Source organism: Schistocerca piceifrons, chromosome 2, assembly GCF_021461385.2.
Source record: "Schistocerca piceifrons isolate TAMUIC-IGC-003096 chromosome 2, iqSchPice1.1, whole genome shotgun sequence".
NCBI lineage: Eukaryota > Metazoa > Arthropoda > Insecta > Orthoptera > Acrididae > Schistocerca > Schistocerca piceifrons.
Window position 1 is genome coordinate 561578416 of NC_060139.1, and position 27849 is coordinate 561606264.

General features: G+C 52.8%; 1 protein-coding gene across 1 annotated transcript in view; it reads right to left on the reverse strand.

Moving 5' to 3' along the window:
- Nucleotides 1-27621, reverse strand: part of LOC124775069 (SPRY domain-containing protein 7) — an 87251-nt gene extending 59630 nt beyond the window's left edge. The window contains exons 1-2 of the mRNA XM_047249872.1: nucleotides 27201-27621; nucleotides 27006-27122 (exon numbers count right to left, since the gene is read on the reverse strand). Of these exons, the coding sequence (XP_047105828.1) occupies nucleotides 27006-27122; nucleotides 27201-27312 (229 nt within the window). The 5' untranslated portion in view covers nucleotides 27313-27621. The remainder of the gene's footprint in view (nucleotides 1-27005; nucleotides 27123-27200) is intronic.
- Between the last annotated feature and the right edge of the window lie 228 nt (nucleotides 27622-27849).

Genomic DNA, 27849 nt, shown 5'->3' on the forward strand with positions numbered 1-27849 from the left:
AGATTAAGCTAAACATACGATACCAACAGTGTTTTTCTTGAATTTTTTGGTTCTGTTGACCAAAGAATTCGCGTATATCATTTTTCAGTTAATATTTGTTTTAGTGTGACTTCTTATCGTATATTTAGTTTACCTGCCCCGAACTATCAACTTCCCGTAGCTGTCCCATGAATTTAATTTTATTGTTTGAATTAAATATTTTGCATGTTATTTATGTTTGCTCGCAGGTGTAATGAGTGATGGTGTGGTTGCTAGAAGTATGGGTGTCTGCCAGCTTGATGATGCCATGGGTGAAAGTAGATAGGAAGAGGGAACTTCCTGTAATCCCAATATTTAGATTACTCTATTTTTTATAATTATTTTAAGTTACTGGCATACTATTGTAGAACAAATACTCATTTCTTAGAACTTTAAAAACAAAAAGTAACTTTGGTAATTAGGTAATAATATATCAATTCATTAAGCATAAAATATGCATTGTTACAATAACTGAAATTAAAAATGTTGAATCAGAACAGCATTGGAGCCAAGGAGTGGTTTTGGGAAGAAGGGCATCACATTTTGCTACTGGCTCCACTGTGCCCCCTCCTCTCACCTTACACATACAACTCAGTCACCCCAATATTCAATGTGCCACAGAAGCCTGTGATTTTAATTATAAAAGTAAAATAATAACTATAATTTGTTTAGTGTGATATTTTTTTACATTACTGTAATATAGCTCTTAAGAAACTGCTGTTCACAGAAATACATATTTCAAAAAGTGTTTGTCAGAAAATCTGAGAAGTTTACGTATCATACAACCGAATAAAAACTGATAGTGACAAACACACTTAATTTTGACAATGTCTTAACTTACAAGATACAGGGTAACTCAGGAGGAATGGTCAATATTCAGGTGCATGACAGGAATAGTCATTTGAATCAAAGAAGTCTAATAAACATCGGTTTTAAGATGCATACCTTAAGGGCTAAGAGCACTTTTTCATCTTCACTAGTCTGAAACACCTCTCCTGCTAAACTAGTGTTCATAGCTCGTAACATATGCATTTTACAGCCTATGTCCACTAGACAATTTTTTTTTCTTGTTCTGGCCCCACATTACCTCCTCCCAAAATAAGAAAAACAGAGTTTGCAGTAGAAGATATTTTTCACAGTTTGAAGATTAAGTGTTCATAGCTCTTCAGATATGCATTTTAGAGCCCATGTTTACTAGTCTTTTTACTTTGAATTATTTCCTTGGGACATTTTCTTGGGACATGCTGTATGAAGTCTAAGTGGGCATTCACCATTATCAGTATTTCATTAGTCTGTGCAATAGTAAACACGGGTCTGACGTCTATGCACAAACATAGGAAATGCAGCTACTTTCATTCATTCCCATCTACATTTAAGAAAGCCAGTCTTTATTACTAGTTTTTTCTTCATTGAGGGTCTTTTATGGTTTCTGTCTGGCTTGATTTACTGTGAATTGCCAGTTCTACTTGTGGAACACACAGAGTGTACAGAGCTTATTGTTGGCAGAAGCCATAGTTACCCTGTGAATGTGCAATATCTTGTGACAAAACTAGATATGCTGAAAGTCAGTAGCTACACAAGAAGTTTTCAGGACATTATAAGGACATACAGTCTCCGGTTTCATGTAACACAGAAACAACTAGCACATTACTAGACCATGTTCGATCAAATACATCAACAGACAGACAAAAAGTACATGTTATACATACCATTCTTGCAGACCATTTTGGACAAACAACTGAACTGCGAAACTGAGAACAATGTAGTGACTGAATTCAGACAAACTAACCTTAGAAATCTGAGCAAGCTAGAATTTTTGCTAAACGAAGAAAAGTGAGATGATATGCACATAGAGGACAGTGTAGAAAAGAGCTGGGAATCTTTCTGTGGTGTATTAAGACACCACATAGATACAGATTGTCCTAAAATATGCAGAACTATCATCGGCAAACCAAACAAAAAACTGTTCACCACAAAAACTAAAAAAGGCGAATTATGAACTGATTGAAGTCTTTGAAACATATCAGAAAGGAAAAGTTCAGGTCAGTCATGAGGCTTACAGGTGTAAGAAGAAAGCATACACTACAATAAGAGAAGCAAAGGCCAGCCGCCAAAAACCTGAAATACTATCTTCTTCTAACATTTCTAAAACAGTTGGGAACTACATAAATGAAACCAGAAAAGAATCGCATACCTTGAAAGACAAATATAGCACTGACAAGAGAAGGGAAAGAAGTCACCGATCTGCAACAAGTGAGCAATATTTTCAACCAGCACTATATGGCTATAATGAGAAACTTTTAAAACAAAACATATTAGTACCAAAAAGACTGCAAAGTCCTAAAAAGGTGGCCAAGAGTTTGTATCTCCTGCCTACAGATGAATCAGAAGTTCTTAAAAAACTGGGTGGTATCTCTGCAAAAACAAACACTGTGCTAGATATCTTGCTACGCCTCTAGCATTCATGATAAATTTAGTAATGAAGCAAGGAGTATTCCTGAAATATTTAAAGATGAGTAAAGTTGGGCCAGTTTTCAAAGGAGCGGATGAAGGAGACCCTGGAAACTATATGCCCACAACAACCACACCTGTTCTGTCCAAAATAGTAGAAGCAGTTATTAAATATAGATTTATAAACTTCATAGAGAAGCATAACATTTTAAATGAAGCACAACATGTATGTAGAAAGGGAAGATCCACCAAGACCACAGTGAGAAACTTCATAACACACGCCAGTTTTTTGTTTTGTTTTAGGGCGGAAAAAACAACCAGGGTCATACGCGCCCAAGTCAAAACTATAGAACACAAAGAAAGAGATGAGGGAAACGGCTATATTCAGTCCCAATGAACAGAATAAGAAACAGCTAAACAAGGCATGTGGAAAAAGGGCTAAAAACACCATACAAAAATGGAGGTCCAAAACCAAAAATTAAATGGCCTTCGTCATATTGATTCAGCGGATAAAAAGTAAAACACAGTCGACAGCCCACACATCATTCGCTAAAACGGCTGATAAATCAGATGGTAAACCCAAGATGAAATGTAAATTGATAAATAAAGGGCATTCCGGCATGAAGTGGCACACAGTTAAAATTTGGGTGCAGTGGGTACAACATGCTGGGGCAGCGCCACTGAGCAAATGACAATGGCTAAAAAGGCAGTGACCAACACACAGATGAGTTAAAATAATCTCCTCCTGGCGGGAGGGCTGAGAGGTCATCCAAGGCGCCAGGACAGACTTAAGCCGAAGTTTATTCCCATGAAGGGAGGACCAATTGGCGATGCCAAAGGGACACCACCTCCTGACAGACTGCAACACAGAAAAGATCAGAGAGAATAGAGGTACTCGTGGGATGAGGTACGAGGACTGCAGCCTTGGCAGCAGTGTCAGCAGGCTCGTTTCCTAGCAGACCGACATGTCACTGGATCCACAGAAACATGACATGACATCGGCTCCACCAAGAGGGAGCAAGTGACATTTTCCCTGGACCCACTGCACTAAGGCATGAGCAGTGTACTGTGCTCAGAGACTTTGAAGGGCACTGAGCGAGTGAGCAGAGGACAATTGGGAAGGCTGTGTCACCATATGTACTCCCTGGTCTGATACAAGGTAAAAAGATCAGCTGTAAATGGTGAGGAGTGTGCCAGAAGCAGATATCTAAAGACATGGGTGCCAATGAAGAAGGCACACCTGACCCCATGGTCAGTGAAGGTGATAAACAAAGGATGGAGTAGTGTCTTGGGAAGCGAATGAAGGCCAAAGTTAACATGGACCACTTCACGAAGCCAAGGTGGTGAATGGTTCACACCCACCCAAAAGTTGCAGGTAGTGTGATGTTAAGCCGCCATAGCAGGTGGCAAAAGGGTACTCCAGGAGGTAACAGAAGAGGGACAAGCCAAATACTGACGACCTATGGATTCATCAAAAAAGGACGCATAGGAGGGGTGGCCACAAAGTGCAGACAAACAGCATGCATAACTGCTGAGGAGAAATACACGTCAGTATGACAGTGGTAGTTCAGCATAGGCGCCTGTGGCCACAAAGATGCCACGATGATGGCTACTGTTGAGACGGCATAAAAGGAATGGGCATGCAGATGCATAAACGAAGCACCCATAGTCTAGTTTCGAACAGACAAGGGACCGGTAAAAACGGAGGACAGTGGTTCGATTGGCACCCCAGGAAGTACCATTGAGGACAAGTAGGACACTGAGGGACTGCGTACAGCGGGCTGCCAGGTAAGAGACATGACAGGACCAAGAGCGTTTCCTATCGAGCATGAGCCCCAGGAATTTTGTAGCGTCAATGAACGGAAAGGCAACAGGCCCAAATGCAGAGATGGTGGGAGAAACCATTTGTGCCTTCAGAAATTCATACACACGGTTTTGTAAGTGGAAAAGTGAAAGCCACTGGCGATGCTACAAGAGTGCAGACAATCAAGACAGCACTGAAGATGCTGCTCAGTGAGACAGGCCCATGGAGAACTGCAATAGATGGCAAAATCATTGACAATAAGGGAGCCAGAGACGCCCTGCAGGAGACAGGCCATTATAGGGTTAATGGCGATAGCAAAGAGGATGACACTCAGGACGGTATCCTGAGGCACACCATTTTCCTGAATAAAGGTGGCCGACAAGCCAGAACCCACACGCACCACGAAAACTCGGTCTTGTAAAAATGCCTGAAGAAAACAGGGCAGGTGCCCACGGAAGCCCCAGGTGTAAAGAGTATGGAGGATACCAGTTCTCCAGCAGGTGTCTTAGGCCTTCTTCAAATCAAAATACACGGCCACAGTCTGCAGAAAACCATTCATGACATAAGTGGACAAAGTAACGAGACAGTCACCTGCAGAACGCCGTGGTCGAAATCCACACTGTGCATTCATGAGTAAATGGCGAGACTCGAGCCACCACACCAGCTGGGCTCGAATCATATGTTCCATCACCTCACAAACAACTGATAGGGAGATGGGTCAGTAGCTAGAAGGAAGGTTTTTGTCCTTACTAGGCTTAGGTATAGGTATGACAGTGGATTCACGCTAGAGTCCAGGAAATGTGCCCTCAGCCCAGATGCAGTTGTATGTGTTAAGGAGAAAGTGCTTGCCCACAAGAGAGAGAGAGGGAGCTGCTGCAACATCTGAACGTGGATAGCATCTGGCCCTGTGGCGGAGGACCGGGACAAACTGATAGCATGATCTAGCTCCCTCATACTGAAAGCAGCATTGTAGCACTCACAATTTGGAGAAGAGAAGGTTATCACCCGAGCCTCCTCCACTCATTTCCAATGGATGAAGGCTGGGTGATAGCGGGAAGAGCTCAAAACTTCTGCAAAATGGCAGCCCAAGGTGTTGGAGATAGCAACAGGATCCATGATATCAGCACCTACTGTCAGGCCGAAAATGGGTCCAAAGAGCTGTCTGAGGCTGGCCCACATGACAGAGGAAGGTGTGGAACTGATAAAAGAACCAGTGAATGAAATCCAACTCGTTTTTTAGCTATACCGAAGAGCTCGACAACACTGTGCACCCATCTGTTTATAAAGAATGCAGTTTTCCAGCATAGGGTCGCAGTTTTAAAAAAGCAGAGAGCACATGTTTGTGCCAAGAGACTGGGACATGAATGGTAAAGAGGTGCGAGGAATGGAATGTTCTGCAGCAGTAAGGATAATGTTGGTGAGATAGTCCACCTGGTCATCACAACTGAGGAAATCTTGTTCTGCGAAGTTTGCCCGAGAGGAGTAAAGCTGCCAGTTAGCCTTAGTAAGCTACTATTTGGGCATGCATGTGGATGGGGAGGCAGTCAGCAGACGGAGAGCACATGGGAAATGGTCGCTCGAGTAGGTGTCAAAGAATGGATGACTTAAGATGATAGGCAAGCTGGGCAGTGCAAAAGGATAGGTCCAAATGGGAATAGGGGTTGTGAGGAGCCAGAAAGGAAAGTGGGTGCTCCAGTGTTAAAGCAGAAGGAGTAGAGTTGGTTAAGAAGGTCAGCAAAGAGGGCACCTTTCTGGCAGGTCCTGGGAGAATCCCAAAGGAGATGATGTGCATTAAAGTCACCGAATAGTATAAACAGCGGAGGTAGCTGCCCAATAAGCTGAAGCAAGTCTGCCCTGGTGACAGTGAAGGACAGAGGTACATAAGTGGTACAGCAGGAGAAAGTCAGGTGGGGAAGGAAAAGGCGCATTCACCTTTTCCTTCCCCACCTCACAACTTGAAGAGATGGGTAGTCAGGGAGATGGGTTGACTATGAATGTCGTTCCGTATGAGCAGCGTAACGCCTCCATGAGATGGGATGCCGACCTCAGGGGGAAGGTCAAAATGAATTGGTAAGTAATGGGAAAGCTCAAAGCGGTTTTGAGCATGCAGTTTCGTTTCCTGAAGGCAAAGTACAAGGCGATGCTAGTAGCAGCCGTAAATCCTCTTTGTGGGACCAAAGGCCACGAACATTCCATTGGAGGACAGTCATGAGGAGGAAGAGATGTAGGGGTGCCAATTTGGTGGCCGCCGATGGACAGCCGGGGGAGAGGCGCTACTACAGGGCACAGAAGCAGGAGGACTCTGCTCCATGGGGTCCACAAACATCTGCGTGCTTGTGTGGTCGGTCTGTGGAGTCCAACGCTGAAAAACAGTTGGTGGTGCGCACCGGCAAGACAGAGGCCGGTCAGAATAAGTGACCACGTGGTGACACCATTGAGCAGGATCTTTGATAATTCTTTTTTTTTTTTTTTTTTGTGGTTTTAGGACGCACAACTACAGTGGTCAGTAGCGCCCAGACTAAGTTATGAATGCACTGCAAGGCACAAGGTTAAAACAGCAACTAAAAAGGACAACACTATAAAAGGCACATTAATAGGCAAAGGATTAAAAGAAAACAGCATAATAAAATGTCCTTAGACAGGTTTGTCAAGTGAATAAAACGAAGAACGCGAGCAGCTGCTCCTGGGTCATCCGCTAAAATGGCATCCAGAGTACATGGCAGGCCAAGATCAGTGCGTAGTGTATTAGAATTCGGACAGGACGTTAAAATGTGGCATACCATCAGCAATTGCCCACATGGGCAGAACAGTGCCGGTGCAACCGTCAGCAGATGGCGATGGCTGAACTGGCAGTGTCCAATTCGTAACCGGGCCAAAACAACCTCCTCCCACCGAGAAGGGCGTGAAGAGGTCATCCAAGGTGTGGGGAGATGTTTCAAGGCCCAAAGCTTGTTTTCAGCAAGTGTAGCCCAATTGGCATGCCACAGCAATAAAATGCGCTGACAAATGACCCTGCTAAAATCAGATGAAGGCACACAACAAGAAGCTGAGGCTGGAGGACCGCAGCCTTGGCTGCGGCATCTGCAGTTTCGTTCCCAGGGATACCAACATGGCCAGGAACCTACATAAAGGTAACCGGAGAACCGTCGTCCGCCAGCTGCTGAAGAGAGCGTTGGATCTGGTGCACGAAAGGGTGAACCGGATACGGATCACTGAGGCTCTGGTTGGCACTCAGGGAATCAGAGCAGATGACATAAGCAGAATGTTGGTGGTGGCAGATGTAAAGAACAGCCTGGTAGAGGGCAAATAGCTCAACTGTGAAGACCGAACAATGGCCATGCAGCCGGTATTTGAAACTGTGTGCCCCGACAATAAAAGAACACCCAACACCGTCATTGGTCTTGGAGCTATTTATATAAATGAGGATCGTATTAACAAACTTCGAACGAAGTTCGATAAACCGGGAGCGGTATACCGAAGCTGGGGCAACATCCTTAGGGAGCGAGCTGAGGTGAAGGTGAACGCGAACCTGAGCCTGGAGCCAAGGTGGCGTTTGGCTCTCGCCCACTCGAAAGGTTGCAGGGAGTGAAAAATCAAGGTGCTGAAGGTGACGAAAGCAAACTCCAGGGGTTAGCAGGGCAGATACATACAATCCGTATTGACGGTCGAAAAAGTCGTCAAAAAGGGAACGATAAGACGGGTGGTCGGGCATTGACAATAGCCGACAGGCATACTGACGAAGCAGTATATCGTGCCGGTAGGTTAGTGGCAATTCACCAGCTTCAGCATGAAGACTCTCGACAGGACTAGTATAGAACGCTCCGATCGCAAGACGTAACCCCCGATGTTGTATAGAGTTGATGTGGCGTAAGATGGACAGCCGTGCAGAGGAGTATACAAAGCTCCCATAATCCAGCTTTGAGCAGACGATCGACCAATATAGGCAAAGTAGGATGGTTCGATCCGCTCCCCACGACGTACCGCTGAGAACACTGAGGACATTTAGAGAACGGTTACAACGGGCAGCCAAATATGACATGTGGAGACCAGCTAAGTTTCCTGTCAAATGTAAGACCTAAAAATTGTGTTGTCTCCATGAAGGGGAGAACAACGGGACCAAGATGTAAGGACCGTGGAAGAAACTCTTTGTAGCACCAGAAGTTAATACAGACCATCTTCTTGGCAGAAAAGCGGAAGCCATTGGCGACACTCCAGGAGTAACGACGGTCAAGACAATGCTGAAGACAGCACTCCAGGACAGAGGTACACTGTGCACTGCAATAGATGCTAAAATTGTCCATGAAAAGGGAGCCAGATACATCAGCTGGGAGGCAATCCATAATTGGATTGATCACTATGGCGAAGAGAGCGGCGCTCAATACTGAGCCCTGTGGCACCCCATTCTCCTGGCGAAAGACGTCTGACAGGACAGAACCCACACGTACCCTGAACTTGCAAACCATTAAAAATGCACGAGTAAAAGGAGGGAGGCGACCACGAAGGCCCCATGTATGCATGGTGCAGAGTATGCCCGCCCTCCAACAGATGTCTTAAGCCTTCTCCAAATCAAAGAACACAGCCACGGTCTGGCACTTCCGCAAGAAGTTATTCGTAATGAAGGTCGACAAGGTAACCAGATGATCAAAAGCAGAGTAGCGTCTACGAAATTCACATTGTACATTGGTAAGTAGGCGTCGAGATTCGAGCAGCCAAACCAAACAAGAGTTAAACATTCATTCCATCACCTTACAGACACAGCTGGTAAGGGAAATGGGTCGATAACTGGAAGGCAAGTGCTTGTCCTTCCCCGGCTTAGGAATCGGGACAACAATACATTCGCGCCAGCATGTGGGAACGTGACCCTCAATCCAGATGCGATTATAAGGACGAAGAAGAAAACCTTTACCCGCAGGAGAAAGGTTCTTCAGCATCTGAATATGAATGGAATCAGGCCCCGGAGCGGAGAACCGTGACCGGGCAAGTGCATTTTCCAGTTCCCAAATGGTGAATGGGGCATTGTAACTTTCATGATTCGACGAGCGGAAGTTAGGTGGCCTTGCCTCCTCTGCCTGTTTTCGGGGGAGGAAGGCAGGGTGGTAATGAGCGGAGCTCGAAACCTCTGCGAAAAATCTGCAGAAGGCATTGGAGACATCCTCAGGGGCCACAAGGACGTCATTCGCGACTGTCACGCCAGAAACTGGTGAGTGGACCTTAGTGCCAGATAGCCGGCGCAGGCTACCCCAGACAACAGAAGAAGGAGTAAAACTGTTGAATGTGCTTGTGAAAGCAGCCCAGCTGGCTTTCTTGCTTTCTTTAACAACACGACACTGCGCACGCAATTGTTTATAATTAATACAATTCGCCATCGCAGGGTGGCGTTTAATGGTGCGTAAAGCACATCGACGAGCACGTAAAGTGTCTACATGCTGCGGTCCACCGGGGGACAGGTATGAGGGATGGAATATTCAGCAGCAGTGAGAATGACTTCCGTGAGGTGTGCGACCTGACTATCGCAGCTTGCGAAGGTTTGATCCTGATAGGTCGCCCTGAAGAGAAGAGCCCCCAGTCTGCTTTGGAGATGTTCCAACTAGTTGAGCTTGGAGATGGGGTATGATGCAGGAGATGGATAACACAAGGGAAGTGGTCACTCGAATACGTATCAGAAAGTGCGTACCACTCAAACCAGCGTGCAAGTTGGGTAGTACATATAGAGAGGTCTAAATGGGAATATGTGTGAGTTGTGTCCGAAAGAAAAGTAGGGGCGCCAGTATTGAGGCAGATAAGATTGAGGTGGTTGAAAAGGTCTGCTAACAGGGAGCCTCTTGGGCAGGATGCTGGAGAGCCCCAAAGGGGATGGTGGGCATTGAAGTCTCCAGTCACCAAAAATGGTGCAGGTTGCTGAGCAATAATTTGCATCATGTCTGCCCTAGTAACGGCAGATGACAATGGACTGTAAACGGTACAAATGGAAAATGTAAAAATGGGGAGAGTAATTCGGACGGCAACTGCCTACAGGACAGTGTGCGATGTGATGGGATCGTAATAGATATCATCCCGGACCGGCAACATAACCCCTCGTGATCCAGAATACCTGCCACAGGGGGTAGGTCAAAACGCACAGAGGCAGTGTGCCAAGTCAATTTGATCGCATGGGCGTAGCTTCGTTTCCTGGAGAGCTACAACGAGCGGACAATGCAAGCGTAGCAGCAACTGTAAGTCCTCTCCGTTGGAGCGAATGCCGCAAATATTCCAATGAAGAAGTGCCATCATGAGAAGAAAAAGAAAAAGGAGAAGCAAGAAGGGGTCACCTCTAAGGCCGCTGAGGGCCTGGCTTCGAGCGAGCACTGCTGCCGCTATCAATAGTCATCGTCCATTTGTTCAATGGGTTCGTCGGCCATCTTGTTAAGATGGCCAAGAGGGGGAGCTTCCTCCACCGGTGAACAGCCAGATGTTCAGCTACCAGTGGTGCGGCCAGGTGAAATGGATGACGGCCTGGGGCGGCAACCACTGGGTGGTGCAGGAGAAGAAACGCACTGGGGTGGAGAAGAACTTTGCTTCCTATTAGCCTTCTTGGAAGGTCGTTTCGTCGAAGTACTGGTCGATGGCTGGGAGTTCGAGGTACGTAGGAAGTCTTCATGGGACGGTTCCTTCTTGAAGGTCCGTGCATCTGACTTCTGGGTCTTAGTCTTGGCAGAAGCTGATGAAGGTGTTTGTGTCTTATGGGTGACGAGAGGAAGAGGAGACGTTGACCAGGCAATCTTAGCAGTGGTCGAACAGACGACTGTAGCGCTAAAGGTCAGATCGGATGTCTACGACGACACCTCCCTGGTAGTCCGAGGAGAGGCGAGGACAGTACTGTATTTCCCCGCTGGGAGCAACGTGGGCTTCCTACTAGCAAATAGCTTGCGAGCAGTCGAGGTGGACACTTTCTCTTTGACACGAATTTCCTGTATACAGCGTTCATCCTTGTAGATGGGACAGTCGTGGGAGGGCGCTGCATGGTCACCTTGACAGTTCACGCAACGAGGAGACAGAGGTGGACAGTCACCCTCATGGGCGTCCCTGCCACAAGTGACGCATTTAGCCGCATTAGAACAAGACTGGCGGGTGTGATTAAAATGCTGACACTGGTAGCAGTGCGTAGGTGTCGGGACATAGGGGCGAACAGGGATAACCTCATAGCCTGCTTTGATGTGCGACGGCAGATGAACACTACCAAAGGTCAAAAAAGTGTCCGGGTCGGTACAAGGTCATTGTCGACCTTTTTCATGACCCTATGGACAGCCGTCACGCCCTGCTCAGCGAGGAAAAACTGAATCTCCTCATCAGTCAATCCATCGAGTGATCTAGTATATACCCCACCAGGGAGAAGGCAGAGGGCGGGCAGAGGGGGCGGGGAGGGGGGGAGAGGAGAGGACAAGAGGGGGGCGGGGAGAGGAGAGGAGAGGACAAGAGGGGGGCAGGGAGAGGAGAGGAGAGGACAAGAGGGGGGCGGGGAGAGGAGAGGAGAGGACAAGAGGGGGGCGGGGAGAGGAGAGGACAAGAGGGGGGCGGGGAGAGGAGAGGACAAGAGGGGGGGAGTGGAGAGGAGAGGAGAGGACAAGAGGGGGGGAGTGGAGAGGAGAGGAGAGGACAAGAGGGGGGAGAGGAGAGGAGGGGAGGGGAGAGGACAAGAGGGCGGCGGGGAGAGGAGAGGAGTGGACAAGAGGGGGGCAGGGAGAGGAGAGGAGTGGAGTGGAGTGGACAAGAGGGGGGCGGGGAGAGGAGAGGAGTGGAGTGGACAAGAGGGGGGCGGGGAGAGGAGAAGAGTGGAGTGGACAAGAGGGGGGCGGGGAGAGGAGAGGAGTGGAGTGGACAAGAGGAAGGCGGGGAGAGGAGAGGAGTGGAGTGGACAAAAGGGGGCGGGGAGAGGAGAAGAGGGGAGGGCCCAAGAGGGGGCGGGGAGAGGAGAAGAGGGGAGGGCCCAAGAGGGGGCGGGGAGAGGAGAAGAGGGGAGGGCCCAAGAGGGGGCGGGGAGAGGAGAAGAGGGGAGGGCCCAAGAGGGGGGCGGAGAGAGGAGAAGAGGGGAGGGCCCAAGAGGGGGGCGGAGAGAGGAGAAAAGGGGAGGGCCCAAGAGGGGGGCGGGGAGAGGAGAGGAGGGGAGGGCCCAAGAGGGGGGCGGGGAGAGGAGAGGAGGGGAGGGCCCAAGAGGGGGGTGGGGAGAGGAGAGGAGGGGAGGGCCCAAGAGGGGGGCGGGGAGAGGAGGGGAGGGCCCAAGAGGGGGGCGGGGAGAGGAGAGGAGGGGAGGGCCCAAGAGGGGGGCGGGGAGAGGAGAGGAGGGGAGGGCCCAAGAGGGGGGCGGGGAGAGGAGAGGAGTGGAGTGGAGTGGACAAGAGGGGGGCGGGGAGAGGAGAGGAGTGGAGTGGAGTGGAGTGGACAAGAGGGGGGCGGGGAGAGGAGAGGAGTGGAGTGGAGTGGAGTGGACAAGAGGGGGGCGGGGAGGGGAGAGGAGAGGACAAGAGGGGGGCGGGGAGAGGAGAGGAGAGGACAAGAGGGGGGCGGGGAGAGGAGAGGAGAGGACAAGAGGGGGGCGGGGAGAGGAGAGGAGAGGACAAGAGGGGGGCGGGGAGAGGAGAGGAGAGGACAAGAGGGGGGCGGGGAGAGGAGAGGAGAGGACAAGAGGGGGGCGGGGAGAGGAGAGGAGAGGAGAGGGCAAAAGGGGGGCGGGGAGAGGAGAGGAGAGGAGAGGGCAAGAGGGGGGCGGGGAGAGGAGAGGAGAGGAGAGGGCAAGAGGGGGGCGGGGAGAGGAGAGGAGAGGAGAGGGCAAGAGGGGGGCGGGGAGAGGAGAGGAGAGGGCAAGAGGGGGGCGGGGAGAGGAGAGGAGAGGGCAAGAGGGGGGCGGGGAGAGGAGAGGAGAGGGCAAGAGGGGGGCGGGGAGAGGAGAGGAGAGGGCAAGAGGGGGGCGGGGAGAGGAGAGGAGAGGGCAAGAGGGGGGCGGGGAGAGGCGAGGGCAAGAGGGGGGCGGGGAGAGAAGAGGGCAAGAGGGGGCCGGGGAGAGGAGAGGAGAGGGCAAGAGGGGGGCGGGGAGAGGAGAGGAGAGGGCAAGAGGGGGGCGGGGAGAGGAGAGGAGAGGGCAAGAGGGGGGCGGGGAGAGGAGAGGAGAGGGCAAGAGGGGGGCGGGGAGAGGAGAGGAGAGGGCAAGAGGGGGGCGGGGAGAGGAGAGGGCAAGAGGGGGGCGGGGAGAGGAGAGGAGAGGGCAAGAGGGGGGCGGGGAGAGGAGAGGAGAGGGCAAGAGGGGGGCGGGGAGTGGAGAGGAGAGGGCAAGAGGGGGGCGGGGAGAGGAGAGGAGAGGAGAGGGCAAGAGGGGGGCGGGGAGAGGAGAGGAGAGGGCAAGAGGGGGGCGGGGAGAGGAGAGGAGAGGACAAGAGGGGGGCGGGGAGAGGAGAGGAGAGGACAAGAGGGGGGCGGGGAGAGGAGAGGAGAGGGCAAAAGGGGGGCGGGGAGAGGAGAGGAGAGGAGAGGGCAAGAGGGGGGCGGGGAGAGGAGAGGAGAGGAGAGGGCAAGAGGGGGGCGGGGAGAGGAGAGGAGAGGAGAGGGCAAGAGGGGGGCGGGGAGAGGAGAGGAGAGGAGAGGGCAAGAGGGGGGCGGGGAGAGGAGAGGAGAGGAGAGGGCAAGAGGGGGGGCGGGGAGAGGAGAGGAGAGGGCAAGAGGGGGGCGGGGAGAGGAGAGGAGAGGGCAAGAGGGGGGCGGGGAGAGGAGAGGAGAGGGCAAGAGGGGGGCGGGGAGAGGAGAGGAGAGGGCAAGAGGGGGGCGGGGAGAGGCGAGGGCAAGAGGGGGGCGGGGAGAGGAGAGGGCAAGAGGGGGCCGGGGAGAGGAGAGGAGAGGGCAAGAGGGGGGCGGGGAGAGGAGAGGAGAGGGCAAGAGGGGGGCGGGGAGAGGAGAGGAGAGGGCAAGAGGGGGGCGGGGAGAGGAGAGGAGAGGGCAAGAGGGGGGCGGGGAGAGGAGAGGAGAGGGCAAGAGGGGGGCGGGGAGAGGAGAGGGCAAGAGGGGGGCGGGGAGAGGAGAGGAGAGGGCAAGAGGGGGGCGGGGAGAGGAGAGGAGAGGGCAAGAGGGGGGCGGGGAGTGGAGAGGAGAGGGCAAGAGGGGGGCGGGGAGAGGAGAGGAGAGGGCAAGAGGGGGGCGGGGAGAGGAGAGGAGAGGGCAAGAGGGGGGCGGGGAGAGGAGAGGAGAGGGCAAGAGGGGGGCGGGGAGAGGAGAGGAGAGGGCAAGAGGGGGGCGGGGAGAGGAGAGGGCAAGAGGGGGGCGGGGAGAGGAGAGGAGAGGGCAAGAGGGGGCGGGGAGAGGCGAGGGCAAGAGGGGGGCGGGGAGAGGAGAGGAGAGGAGAGGGCAAGAGGGGGGCGGGGAGAGGAGAGGAGAGGAGAGGGCAAGAGGGGGGCGGGGAGAGGAGAGGAGAGGGCAAGAGGGGGGCGGGGAGAGGAGAGGAGAGGGCAAGAGGGGGGCGGGGAGAGGAGAGGAGAGGGCAAGAGGGGGGCGGGGAGAGGAGAGGAGAGGGCAAGAGGGGGGCGGGGAGAGGCGAGGAGAGGGCAAGAGGGGGGCGGGGAGAGGCGAGGAGAGGGCAAGAGGGGGGCGGGGAGAGGAGAGGAGAGGGCAAGAGGGGGGCGGGGAGAGGAGAGGAGAGGGCAAGAGGGGGGCGGGGAGAGGAGAGGAGAGGGCAAGAGGGGGGCGGGGAGAGGAGAGGGCAAGAGGGGGGCGGGGAGAGGAGAGGAGAGGGCAAGAGGGGGGCGGGGAGAGGAGAGGAGAGGGCAAGAGGGGGGCGGGGAGAGGAGAGGAGAGGGCAAGAGGGGGGCGGGGAGTGGAGAGGAGAGGGCAAGAGGGGGGCGGGGAGAGGAGAGGAGAGGGCAAGAGGGGGGCGGGGAGAGGAGAGGGCAAGAGGGGGGCGGGGAGAGGAGAGGAGAGGGCAAGAGGGGGGCGGGGAGAGGAGAGGAGAGGGCAAGAGGGGGGCGGGTAGAGGAGAGGAGAGGGCAAGAGGGGGGCGGGGAGAGGAGAGGAGTGGACAAGAGGGGGGCGGGGAGAGGAGAGGAGTGGACAAGAGGGGGGGCGGGGAGAGGAGAGGAGTGGGCAAGAGGGGGGCGGGGAGAGGAGAGGAGTGGACAAGAGGGGGGCGGGGAGAGGAGAGGAGTGGAGTTGACAAGAGGGGGGCGGGGAGAGGAGAGGAGTGGAGTTGACAAGAGGGGGGCGGGGAGAGGAGAGGAGTGGAGTTGACAAGAGGGGGGCGGGGAGAGGAGAGGAGTGGAGTGGACAAGAGGGGGGCGGGGAGAGGAGAGGAGTGGAGTGGACAAGAGGGGGGCGGGGAGAGGAGAGGAGTGGAGTGGACAAGAGGGGAGCGGGGAGGGGAGAGGAGTGGAGTGGAGTGGACAAGAGGGGGGCGGGGAGGGGAGAGGAGTGGAGTGGACAAGAGGGGGGCGGGGAGGGGAGAGGAGTGGAGTGGACAAGAGGGGGGCGGGGAGGGGAGAGGAGAGGACAAGAGGGGGGCGGGGAGAGGAGAGGAGAGGACAAGAGGGGGGCGGGGAGAGGAGAGGAGAGGGCAAGAGGGGGGCGGGGCGGGGAGAGGAGAGGGCAAGAGGGGGGCGGGGCGGGGAGAGGAGAGGGCAAGAGGGGGGCGGGGAGGGGAGAGGAGAGGGCAAGAGGGGGGCGGGGAGGGGAGAGGAGAGGAGAGGAGAGGGCAAAAGGGGGGCGGGGAGAGGAGAGGAGAGGGCAAAAGGGGGGCGGGGAGAGGAGAGGGCAAAAGGGGGGCGGGGAGAGGAGAGGAGAGGGCAAGAGGGGGGCGGGGAGAGGAGAGGAGAGGGCAAGAGGGGGGCGGGGAGAGGAGAGGAGAGGGCAAGAGGGGGGCGGGGAGAGGAGAGGAGAGGGCAAGAGGGGGGCGGGGAGAGGAGAGGAGAGGAGAGGGCAAGAGGGGGGCGGGGAGAGGAGAGGAGAGGAGAGGGCAAGAGGGGGGCGGGGAGAGGAGAGGAGAGGGCAAGAGGGGGGCGGGGAGAGGAGAGGAGAGGGCAAGAGGGGGGCGGGGAGAGGAGAGGAGAGGGCAAGAGGGGGGCGGGGAGAGGAGAGGAGAGGGCAAGAGGGGGGCGGGGAGAGGAGAGGAGAGGGCAAGAGGGGGGCGGGGAGAGGAGAGGGCAAGAGGGGGGCGGGGAGAGGAGAGGGCAAGAGGGGGCGGGGAGAGGAGAGGAGAGGGCAAGAGGGGGGCGGGGAGAGGAGAGGAGAGGGCAAGAGCGGGGCGGGGAGAGGAGAGGAGAGGGCAAGAGGGGGGCGGGGAGAGGAGATGAGAGGGCAAGAGGGGGGCGGGGAGAGGAGAGGAGAGGGCAAGAGGGGGGCGGGGAGAGGAGAGGAGAGGGCAAGAGGGGGGCGGGGAGAGGAGAGGAGAGGGCAAGAGGGCGGCGGGGAGAGGAGAGGAGAGGGCAAGAGGGCGGCGGGGAGAGGAGAGGAGAGGGCAAGAGGGCGGCGGGGAGAGGAGAGGAGAGGGCAAGAGGGGGGCGGGGAGAGGAGAGGAGAGGGCAAGAGGGGGGCGGGGAGAGGAGAGGAGAGGGCAAGAGGGGGGCGGGGAGTGGAGAGGAGAGGAGAGGGCAAGAGGGGGGCGGGGAGTGGAGAGGAGAGGAGAGGGCAAGAGGGGGGCGGGGAGTGGAGAGGAGAGGAGAGGGCAAGAGGGGGGCGGGGAGTGGAGAGGAGAGGAGAGGGCAAGAGGGGGGCGGGGAGTGGAGAGGAGAGGGCAAGAGGGGGGCGGGGAGTGGAGAGGAGAGGAGAGGGCAAGAGGGGGGCGGGGAGTGGAGAGGAGAGGAGAGGGCAAGAGGGGGGCGGGGCGGGGAGAGGAGAGGGCAAGAGGGGGGCGGGGCGGGGAGAGGAGAGGGCAAGAGGGGGGCGGGGCGGGGAGAGGAGAGGGCAAGAGGGGGGCGGGGCGGGGAGAGGAGAGGGCAAGAGGGGGGCGGGGCGGGGAGAGGAGAGGGCAAGAGGGGGGCGGGGCGGGGAGAGGAGAGGGCAAGAGGGGGGCGGGGCGGGGAGAGGAGAGGGCAAGAGGGGGGCGGGGCGGGGAGAGGAGAGGGCAAGAGGGGGGCGGGGAGAGGAGAGGGCAAGAGGGGGGCGGGGAGAGGAGAGGAGAGGGCAAGAGGGGGGCGGGGAGAGGAGAGGAGAGGGCAAGAGGGGGGCGGGGAGAGGAGAGGAGAGGGCAAGAGGGGGGCGGGGAGAGGAGAGGAGAGGGCAAGAGGGGGGCGGGGAGAGGAGAGGAGAGGACAAGAGGGGGGCGGGGAGAGGAGAGGAGAGGACAAGAGGGGGGCGGGGAGAGGAGAGGAGAGGACAAGAGGGGGGCGGGGAGAGGAGAGGAGAGGACAAGAGGGGGGCGGGGAGAGGAGAGGAGAGGACAAGAGGGGGGCGGGGAGAGGAGAGGAGAGGACAAGAGGGGGGCGGGGAGAGGAGAGGAGAGGACAAGAGGGGGGCGGGGAGAGGAGAGGACAAGAGGGGGGCGGGGAGAGGAGAGGACAAGAGGGGGGCGGGGAGAGGAGAGGACAAGAGGGGGGCGGGGAGAGGAGAGGACAAGAGGGGGGCGGGGAGAGGAGAGGACAAGAGGGGGCGGGGAGAGGAGAGGACAAGAGGGGGGCGGGGAGAGGAGAGGACAAGAGGGGGGCGGGGAGAGGAGAGGACAAGAGGGGGGCGGGGAGAGGAGAGGACAAGAGGGGGGGCAAGGAGAGGAGAGGAGTGGTTGGTTGGTTGAGGTTTAAGGGACCAAACAGCTAGGTCATCAGTCCCTTGTCTCAGATATGCGCCATTCCGCTAATGGGACAACTCAGTAAAGTCAGAACAATAAAACGGAAAAAGGGAAAAAACGAAAAAAGGCAGTCATGTCGTCATTGGTAAAAAACAAAATGAGGGAAGTCGGCAAGAGAACGAACCGAACACTATGCTGAAGCAGCATAGGCAAGACCACCTGTGACTTAAAAGGTACAACTGCCATAATGTGGAAAGTACGTATGGGAATAGAAAGACTAACCAAGCCTTAAAAAAAAAGGGTAAAAACAGAGTAAAAGGGGAAGAAAAGAGGAATTCGGTCAGGGAGGTGAATCAGGAATCTCCGAACACTGCTTACAGTGGGAGACACCCAAACACTCACCACCCTGCCCCAACACCAGAGAGAGATTAAAAACCTTAAAACTGAGAATAAAAACCACTTTCCCGGAGGAAACCGAGAACCAGAGAGACCATCCAGGAATCGTCAGCCAACATCAAAGGTAAAGTGTGGTGGAGCCTGTACTTAGCACGCAGAGCCAAAAGAAGGGGGCATTCAACCAAAATGTGTGCTACTGACTGGAAGGCTCCACAACCACATAGTGGGGGTGGCTCATCACGCAAAAGAAAACCATGGGTCAACCGAGTATGGCCAATGCGGAGACGACACAGTGTGGTCGAGTCCTTTCGGGAGAGGTGAAAGGAAGAACGCCATGGGCCTGGTGTCACCGTAATTGCACGAAGTTTATTAGACAGGGGAGTAGCCTCCCAAGAATTGGCCCATGACTGTGCGAGGTGGGATTTGATGTGAAGCCGTAAATCCGCTGCAGGAGGGGCTACAGAAAACGGGGGGTAAGTAACTGCTCCCCCAGCCAAACGATCAGCGAGCTCATTACCCGGGATACCCACATGGCCAGGGACCCAAAGGAAGTCAATAGAACAAGCAGCACAGTGAATATCAGCGAGACGGTCATGGATGGCAGAGACCAAGGGATGGCGCAAAAAACACCGGTCAATAGCAAGAAGGCCACTCATCGAGTCCGTACATAACAAAACGCGGTTGTGTTGGGACTGTTTAATAAAGGTAAGGGCCTGGGAAATTGCCATCAATTCTGCAGTAAACACCCCACATGTAGGTGGCAGCAGATGACTTTCCGTTCCAACAGAGGACGTGAAGGCATACCCAACACGATCAGCAGATTTAGAGCCATCAGTGTAAAAAACAACAGCATCCCGAAACTCCCATAACATTTGGCGGAAAAAGGAACGGAACACCACCGGGGGGATGGAATCTTTCAGACCTCGGCGGAGATCCATCCGAATTCGAGGCCGAGGAACTAACCAAGGAGGGGTGGAGGGGACGGAGCGAGGAAGACAGGACAAAGAAGGAAGCTGAAAATCACGGCAAAGAGACACAAGGCGCAGCCCAACCGGTAAACCCACACGAGGGCGGGAGTCGGGTGGGCGACGTCCATGGTCTGGAAACAGGATAGAATAGGAAGGATGAGTGGGAGAGGAACGGATAGTGAGTGCATAAGACACCAGAAGCTGGGACCGCCGAACAGAAAGGGGGGGGGGGGGATCCCAGCTTCAACCAGGAGACTATCAACAGGGCTAGTAGGGAAGGCACCGGTGGCCGAACGGATACCACGATGGTGGACTGGATCCAGCACGTGCAGTGTGGAAGGAGCAGCTGAACCATAAACTTGACAACCATAGTCCAAGCGAGACAGAACTAGAGCACGATAAAGACGGAGGAGGAGGGAACGGTCCACACCCCAAGAGGAGTGGGCAAGGAAGCGAAGGACATTGAGTTTACGGAAACATCCTACCTTCAGGTGTCTGATATGGGGCAGCCAAGTGAGCTTGTTGTCGAAAAGAAGACCCAGGAAACGAAACTGTGGGACCACAGGCAATCGTTGTGCAGCGAGATAGAGCTCTGGATCAGGGTGGATCGTAGTACGGCGACAGAAGTGGACCCTCGCGATTTTAAAGGAGAGAATTGAAACCTGTGTGAGAGGGTCCATGCAGAGGCACGCCGTATAGCTACCTGGAGCTGCCGCTCTGCAGATGCCATCGAGGAGGAACTAACCCAAATGCAGAAATCATCCACATACAGGGCAGGGGCGACCAAGGGACCGACAGACGCCACAAGTCCATCAATAGCAATGAGGAAAAGAAGGACACTCAAGACGGAACCGTGTGGGATGCCCGTCTCCTGGGTCCGTGGAGAACTAAAAGCTGTACCAACTCGAACTCTGAATGACCGATGGATCAGGAACTGGCGGATAAAAATCGGGAGTGGGCCCCGAAGACCCCACTGACGAAGGGTAAGTAAGATGTGATGGCGCCAGGCCGTGTCATAGGCCTTGCGAAGGTCAAAAAACACTGCAACCAAATGGCGGCGCTGGGAAAAAGCCTGCCGAACTGCGGATTCCAAGCAAAGTAAATGATCGATTGAAGACCGTCCCTCTCGAAAGCCATACTGATAAGGCGACAAGAGATCCCGTTATTCGAGGACCCAATTGAGCCGACGGGCTACCATCCGTTCAAGTAACTTACAAACAACATTTGTCAAACTAATTGGCCGATAGCTGTCAACAGATAGGGGGTTCTTACCAGGCTTAAGGACAGGAACCACAATGCTGTCCCTCCACTGAGAAGGAAGTCACCCTGGAGCCAGATACGGTTAAACACCCGAAGAAGATGTTGCCATTGTGGAGCACTGAGATGTTGAAGCAGTTGGTTATGAATGGAATCTGGGCCAGGGGCCGTATCATGAGAAGAAGATAGAGCAGAAAGAAATTCCCATTCAGTGAAAGGTTCGTTTTAAGATTCTGACTCACAAGGGGTGAAACATAAGGTGGAAGCTTCAGCCTGCTGTTTTTGATGAAGGAAAGCAGCTGGATAGGAGGCTGACGCTGACGCCACTGCAAAATGGGTCGCAAGATGTTCTGCAAGAACTAATGGGTCAGTACAAACGCCTTCTGGGAGGTGAAGGCCTGGGAGGGTGGACTGCCGATGGCAACCTTGGAGAGAGCGAAGTGTAGCCCATACCCGTGACAGAGGGACAGTAGAACCAAGGGAAGAAACGAATCGTTCCCAACATATCCGCTTGCTCTGTTTGATTAAATAACGGGCTTTAGCGCGAAGGCGTTTAAAGGTAGTAAGGCTGGCTACGGATGGGTGCCTCTTAAAGTGTTGCAAAGCTCAACGGCGATCACAGATGGCAATGGGAATGGCCGTACTCCACCACGGGACTTGCCGACGACGAAATTGTCCAGATGAGCGCGGGACAGCAAGGTTAGCAGCGCGAACAATCGCGTCAGACACGTCACGTAGGACGTCATCAATACAACCCGACAAAGAGGGAGAAAACTCGACCTGCGCAGTGTACAGAGGCCAATCGGCATGGTGGAAAGACCAACGAGGTAACCTGTCCATCGGGGAGTGGGAATGGGGCGTGATAATCAACGGGAAATGGTCACTATCACAAAGGTCGTCGTGTGGCGACCAGTGTAATGAAGGGAGGAGAGAGGGAGAAGAAAGATAAAGATCAATGGCAGAAAAGGTACCATGACCGGCACTGAAATGAGTAGGGGAGCCATCATTAAGAAGGCACAGGTCGTGGTCTGCAATAAATTGGTCTATAAGAAGACCTCGTCTAGATGGAAAGGCACTGCTCCACAAAGGATGATGAGCATTAAAATCCCCAAGGAGGAGGAAGTTGCTGAAGAAGGGCGGTTAAGGCAGCAGGTGTAAGAGTCCTGTCAGGAGGGAGATAAAGATTGCAAACTGTGACTGCAAAGTCTAAGTGGACCCTAACAGCAACCGCTTCCAATGTAGTTTGGAGAGGAATCCACATGCTAGCAATGTCTGTACGGACCAACGTACAAACGCCACCAGAAGCCCGCAAGGGTCCGACCCGATTTCGACAGAAAACACGGAACCCACGGAGGGTCGGTGAGTGGGCATCAGTAAAATGAGATTCCTGGAGAACCACACAAGCTGCAGAGTAGGACGAAAGAAGGGATTTCAATTCCGGAAGGTGACGATAGTATCCATTACAGTTCCATTGGAGAACCACAGAACGATGGTTTAAATGAGGGCTGAACACGCTAAATCCAGTCATACCGCGGGATCCCCACCCGTCACCGACAAGGAGGGGGCGACATCCATGAACGACAGGTCAGAATCCGGTTGTCAAGTGGGGGAAGGGACCTCCGGTGACACCAGAGGCTCTTTGTCCCAGGACTTATGTTTCTTCTTTGCAGGCTGAGATCGAGGAGATCCGGGCAAGGAGAAGAGGGGGGGCAAGGAGAAGAGGGGGGCGGCAAGGAGAAGAGGGGGGCGGCAAGGAGAAGAGGGGGGCGGCAAGGAGAAGAGGGGGGGCGGCAAGGAGAAGAGGGGGCGGCAAGGAGAAGAGAGGGGCGGCAAGGAGAAGAGAGGGGCGGCAAGGAGAAGAGAGGGGCGGCAAGGAGAAGAGAGGGGCGGCAAGGAGAAGAGAGGGGCGGCAAGGAGAAGAGAGGGGCGGCAAGGAGAAGAGAGGGGCGGCAAGGAGAAGAGAGGGGCGGCAAGGAGAAGAGAGGGGCGGCAAGGAGAAGAGAGGGGCGGCAAGGAGAAGAGAGGGGCGGCAAGGAGAAGAGAGGGGCGGCAAGGAGAAGAGAGGGGCGGCAAGGAGAAGAGAGGGGCGGCAAGGAGAAGAGAGGGGCGGCAAGGAGAAGAGAGGGGCGGCAAGGAGAAGAGAGGGGCGGCAAGGAGAAGAGAGGGGCGGCAAGGAGAAGAGAGGGGCGGCAAGGAGAAGAGAGGGGCGGCAAGGAGAAGAGAGGGGCGGCAAGGAGAAGAGAGGGGCGGCAAGGAGAAGAGAGGGGCGGCAAGGAGAAGAGAGGGGCGGCAAGGAGAAGAGAGGGGCGGCAAGGAGAAGAGAGGGGCGGCAAGGAGAAGAGAGGGGCGGCAAGGAGAAGAGAGGGGCGGCAAGGAGAAGAGAGGGGCGGCAAGGAGAAGAGAGGGGCGGCAAGGAGAAGAGAGGGGCGGCAAGGAGAAGAGAGGGGCGGCAAGGAGAAGAGAGGGGCGGCAAGGAGAAGAGAGGGGCGGCAAGGAGAAGAGAGGGGCGGCAAGGAGAAGAGAGGGGCGGCAAGGAGAAGAGAGGGGCGGCAAGGAGAAGAGAGGGGCGGCAAGGAGAAGAGAGGGGCGGCAAGGAGAAGAGAGGGGCGGCAAGGAGAAGAGAGGGGCGGCAAGGAGAAGAGAGGGGCGGCAAGGAGAAGAGAGGGGCGGCAAGGAGAAGAGAGGGGCGGCAAGGAGAAGAGAGGGGCGGCAAGGAGAAGAGAGGGGCGGCAAGGAGAAGAGAGGGGCGGCAAGGAGAAGAGAGGGGCGGCAAGGAGAAGAGAGGGGCGGCAAGGAGAAGAGAGGGGCGGCAAGGAGAAGAGAGGGGCGGCAAGGAGAAGAGAGGGGCGGCAAGGAGAAGAGAGGGGCGGCAAGGAGAAGAGAGGGGCGGCAAGGAGAAGAGAGGGGCGGCAAGGAGAAGAGAGGGGCGGCAAGGAGAAGAGAGGGGCGGCAAGGAGAAGAGAGGGGCGGCAAGGAGAAGAGAGGGGCGGCAAGGAGAAGAGAGGGGCGGCAAGGAGAAGAGGGGCGGCAAGGAGAAGAGGGGCGGCAAGGAGAAGAGGGGCGGCAAGGAGAAGAGGGGCGGCAAGGAGAAGAGGGGCGGCAAGGAGAAGAGAGGCGGCAAGGAGAAGAGAGGCGGCAAGGAGAAGAGAGGCGGCAAGGAGAAGAGAGGCGGCAAGGAGAAGAGAGGCGGCAAGGAGAAGAGAGGCGGCAAGGAGAAGAGAGGCGGCAAGGAGAAGAGAGGCGGCAAGGAGAAGAGAGGCGGCAAGGAGAAGAGAGGCGGCAAGGAGAAGAGAGGCGGCAAGGAGAAGTTGTCTCCAAAAGCAAAGTGCCATTCCGTAAACGAGAGCAGGATTTCACAGGGCAAGCAGTGGCATCAACACCTTTCTGAATAATAAACGAGCTGACTGTGGCAAAGGATTGACCATCTTCAGTATGTGATACCACAAGGAACTGCGATGCAGCGGGAAGAGTCTTCGAATCAGTGGCCTCATCACATTTACGTTTCATCAACGTCAATGGAGAGGATGATTGACAAACTACGAGGAAATCCCCCATGATTGCCAACATCTCCGATGGTGTGCTCCTTCCAACTGGGGGACCCCCTTCACAAGGGGGCGCACCCACCTTAGGTGATTGTCCACACCTCAGGTCACACCAATCCGCAATTTGGGAAGGTTACAGCTCAGGCAATCACCCCTCCCTGGACCTAGCCTGTACCAGGAGGTACGTGCAAACACAACCTATCGACCCAGGTCTGGGAATTACGCATTACCTAGTCACCTTTTATGCATCAGATGTGTGGGCCGGCCTTCAGGAGTGCACAGGGAGGAGAAAGAAGAAGAAAGAGGATCCTCAAGCGCTGAAGCGGAGGAACGAGAGAAGGGAAAGAAAGAAAGGAAAAGGGAGCCACAGAGAAAGTTGAGACTGTTTGCACGTCAGCTACAGAATGCAGAACATTCCCAATAATAACCCCACACATGTTCCCCAAGGGAGGGGAAGAAAGAATAGCAAGAGGAGGGACATACAGCATGGAAGGGAAAAAGTGCTGCAAAGGGTGGGGGCCCGTGATAGCCAAGCACAAACCCACCCAAAGAGTGGTGAGCCCCCTGAGGGACACACACATCATTGAGGCATTGGATCATCAAAAGAAAGTATCCAGAAGTTGTATTTAGATCTTTCAAAAGCTGTTGACTGTGTGTGCCATAAAACCTTTTTACAGAAACTGGACTGCTGTGGCATAAGTTGGAAAGCTGCTGGTATTATAAAAATCTTTGTTGAAAATAGACAGCAGGGTTTGAAATAAAACAAATCTGAAATACAAAAATGTCTACTCACTGTATGCAGGTAAAATATGGAGTTGCTCAGGGTTCAGTACTAGGACCTCTGCTCTTTAGCTTGTATATAAATGATATGCCCACTACTGTAAACGAAAAAATTATCATGTATGCTGATGACAACTGTACCAGTATATAGTGACTCAATGAACAAGTTGGAAAGAAGAGCCAGTGAGAACTTGCAAATGGCAGATAGGTATTTTACAGGAAATAACATTAATCAACAGGAAGAAAATTGTGTACAAATTTTGAAACAAACAGAACCAACAGAGTGGAGATATTTACACACTGTATTGGGATGTGCACTTTGAACCAGTGGACTGCAATAGGTTTCTGGGTACAGACATGATCAAATTTGTAACATGAGGAAACCACATTGACAGGATCTGTTCCAAAATAAGAAATATATTTTAATGAAAAAAATGTGCTATACAATGAACACAGAAACCTTGTTTAAAATGTACTAAAGACATTTTCCGACACATTGTACTGTATCCCAACACGGAATTGTGCAGCAGATGTACATGTACAAAGAATCCTAAAACTTAAAAAGAAAGCCATTAGATGCATAGCTAAACTAACACTTCAGAAATCCTGCTAAAACAAATTCAAGGAATTTAAAACACTAACTGTACCAAGTCTGTACATATGAGACAATACTGCTTCTAATGGTAAATTGTACAGCACCTCTTAGACATATTTTTATGGCCACCACACAAGAACCACATAAAATTACCACATCTGCAGCAGAAGATTGAAAATGACAGACAGGGACACTACAATTGCAGGAAGCTTACTTTGTAATAGACTCCCATCTAGCATCAAGAGCATAAAGGAACTGAGCACCTTCAAACAAAAACTTTAACACCTCATCTCTGGATACTGGTATATGAAGTAGTACTTGTTGGCAAATTCATAGGACAAATGTAAGTTGGAATGTCAAGTTTTCTTGAAAGAAGGAAAAGGGGAAACAAAGTATAGCAATGAAAATACAGAAGAGAACATACAGACTAAGATGCAGTGTTGCAGTAATGTATAAATGTCTTAATATTTCTATGCAGCGCGTTTAACACACACAAACTAAAAAAAAATTGTCTTCAGTTCTTCTACATGTATTATACTATTATTATTAGCCTATCATCATTAGCAGTATGACAATTAGATTGTTGACTTTCCCTGTGTGTGCGCGCTAGACTACGACATAAATCAACACAGGCTAGGATATATCACTGAGTAAAAATATTATCAGTAAACATTACTATAGACTTATTTATTGTATCAAATGGCAAATTTAAAAGAAATATGTTTATTTCTGTATAAATTTGAGACATAATGTGTCTAAAATCATTGTAAAACTGATCAGTGGACAGAAAATTAACTATATTCCGGAGACAGTCAGGCGGCAAGTCTATCTCGTGAACAGGCTCTCAGGCAAACTAATGGATAATATTGGGTAACATCCTGTGTTAGACATGGCTTTTAATTTACTAGTATATTTGACAGTTTCAAGACTAGTTTTCATTCTATTCTCCATAACTTTACTGGGAAATTTCGTAATTGATGGCTAAACGTAGTCTTAGAAGGCTAGTAAGCATTTTTAATAGTCACAGTATTCCCCCACACTGGGCACCACTGTTGGTCAAAGGAAGCAGCATGTTGTTTTCCGTATCTGATATTCCGATCAAGATTCTCCGCTAGCAACTCCTGTTATGCAGCTTATTGCACGGCTAGCACCATTAAGTAGTTTTTAAAGAAGTTTGTGTGCGGTTCATTGCAATTCTGTATTACGGAGTAGTTTGGTATCATAAAAAAATTGCGACTTTCCACTGGGGCAACAAATAGCACTGAGAAGCGGAAACCGAATCTGTCCTACAAAACAGTAACAACATCAAAAACAAATATACGCGGAGGATATGGAAAAACGCGCAACCTATAAACAGAACATAATAAAATTATCTAATTTTGTACCGTTAATACTGGTACTGTGGCAATCTGTACTTTTCCAATAAAATGATGAAAAACTATCAATATGTGCACAGTATAGTTACCAGACTGCTGAATTTTCACTTCAAAGTAGGATTTGCTCTGTACTAGTGGTGCGTTTGTGATAGCACCGCCACTGCCGCATATTCGCAATCCGTTTTTTACAATCACAACTTCATGACCTACAAGAAAGAAACAAGATTTTTATCGTTTCTACAGGTCGGAACACTCGCAACAATCTTTACATCTATAATACTAACCAATGTGATTAGTATCTAGTGTGATGGGATTAGTTTCTCGCCTAAGCGCTGGTGTTGCTGAAAATCCCATCCCATCAAAACAGTTTTTCACACAGCAGAACACAATCGCCATCCTCGCTTTCAGGCTGTCAGCATTGTCATCGTTTCAACGCGACTTTTGAGCACATTCCTTGATTGAAACGGGTCTAGGAAAGCTGTAGCTGCATTAATTCAGTATAACTTACTTTTCTAAACATTATTACGTAAACTCATCAACGATTTAAGTACACAACATGGGTTTAGCCCTACGACCCAATTGCTCAAATCAACATCACATCCCAACCTCTTCGCCAATAAGCAATAACTGTCAGCAACTCAGCACTGCTATCGTGTCAAAGTTGTTACTCGTGAAAACATTTCATTCAACGAGTTTACATTTCAAGCATACCTCCATGGTTTCAAGAGTGGCTATCCACGGATATACATAAGTGGTGATATCGACCTCAACCACGATGGGAACTCCTCTGATGAGACTGTAAGGAAGAACTTTGACTAACACCGGAGTTGCGTAGGGGTGCCCCAAACGGTTATTTTGAAGTTTCAGTCATCAGGATTCCAGTTATTTTTTACATCAGTTATTTTCATGGAAGTGAAAAAAGACGGGAGATGG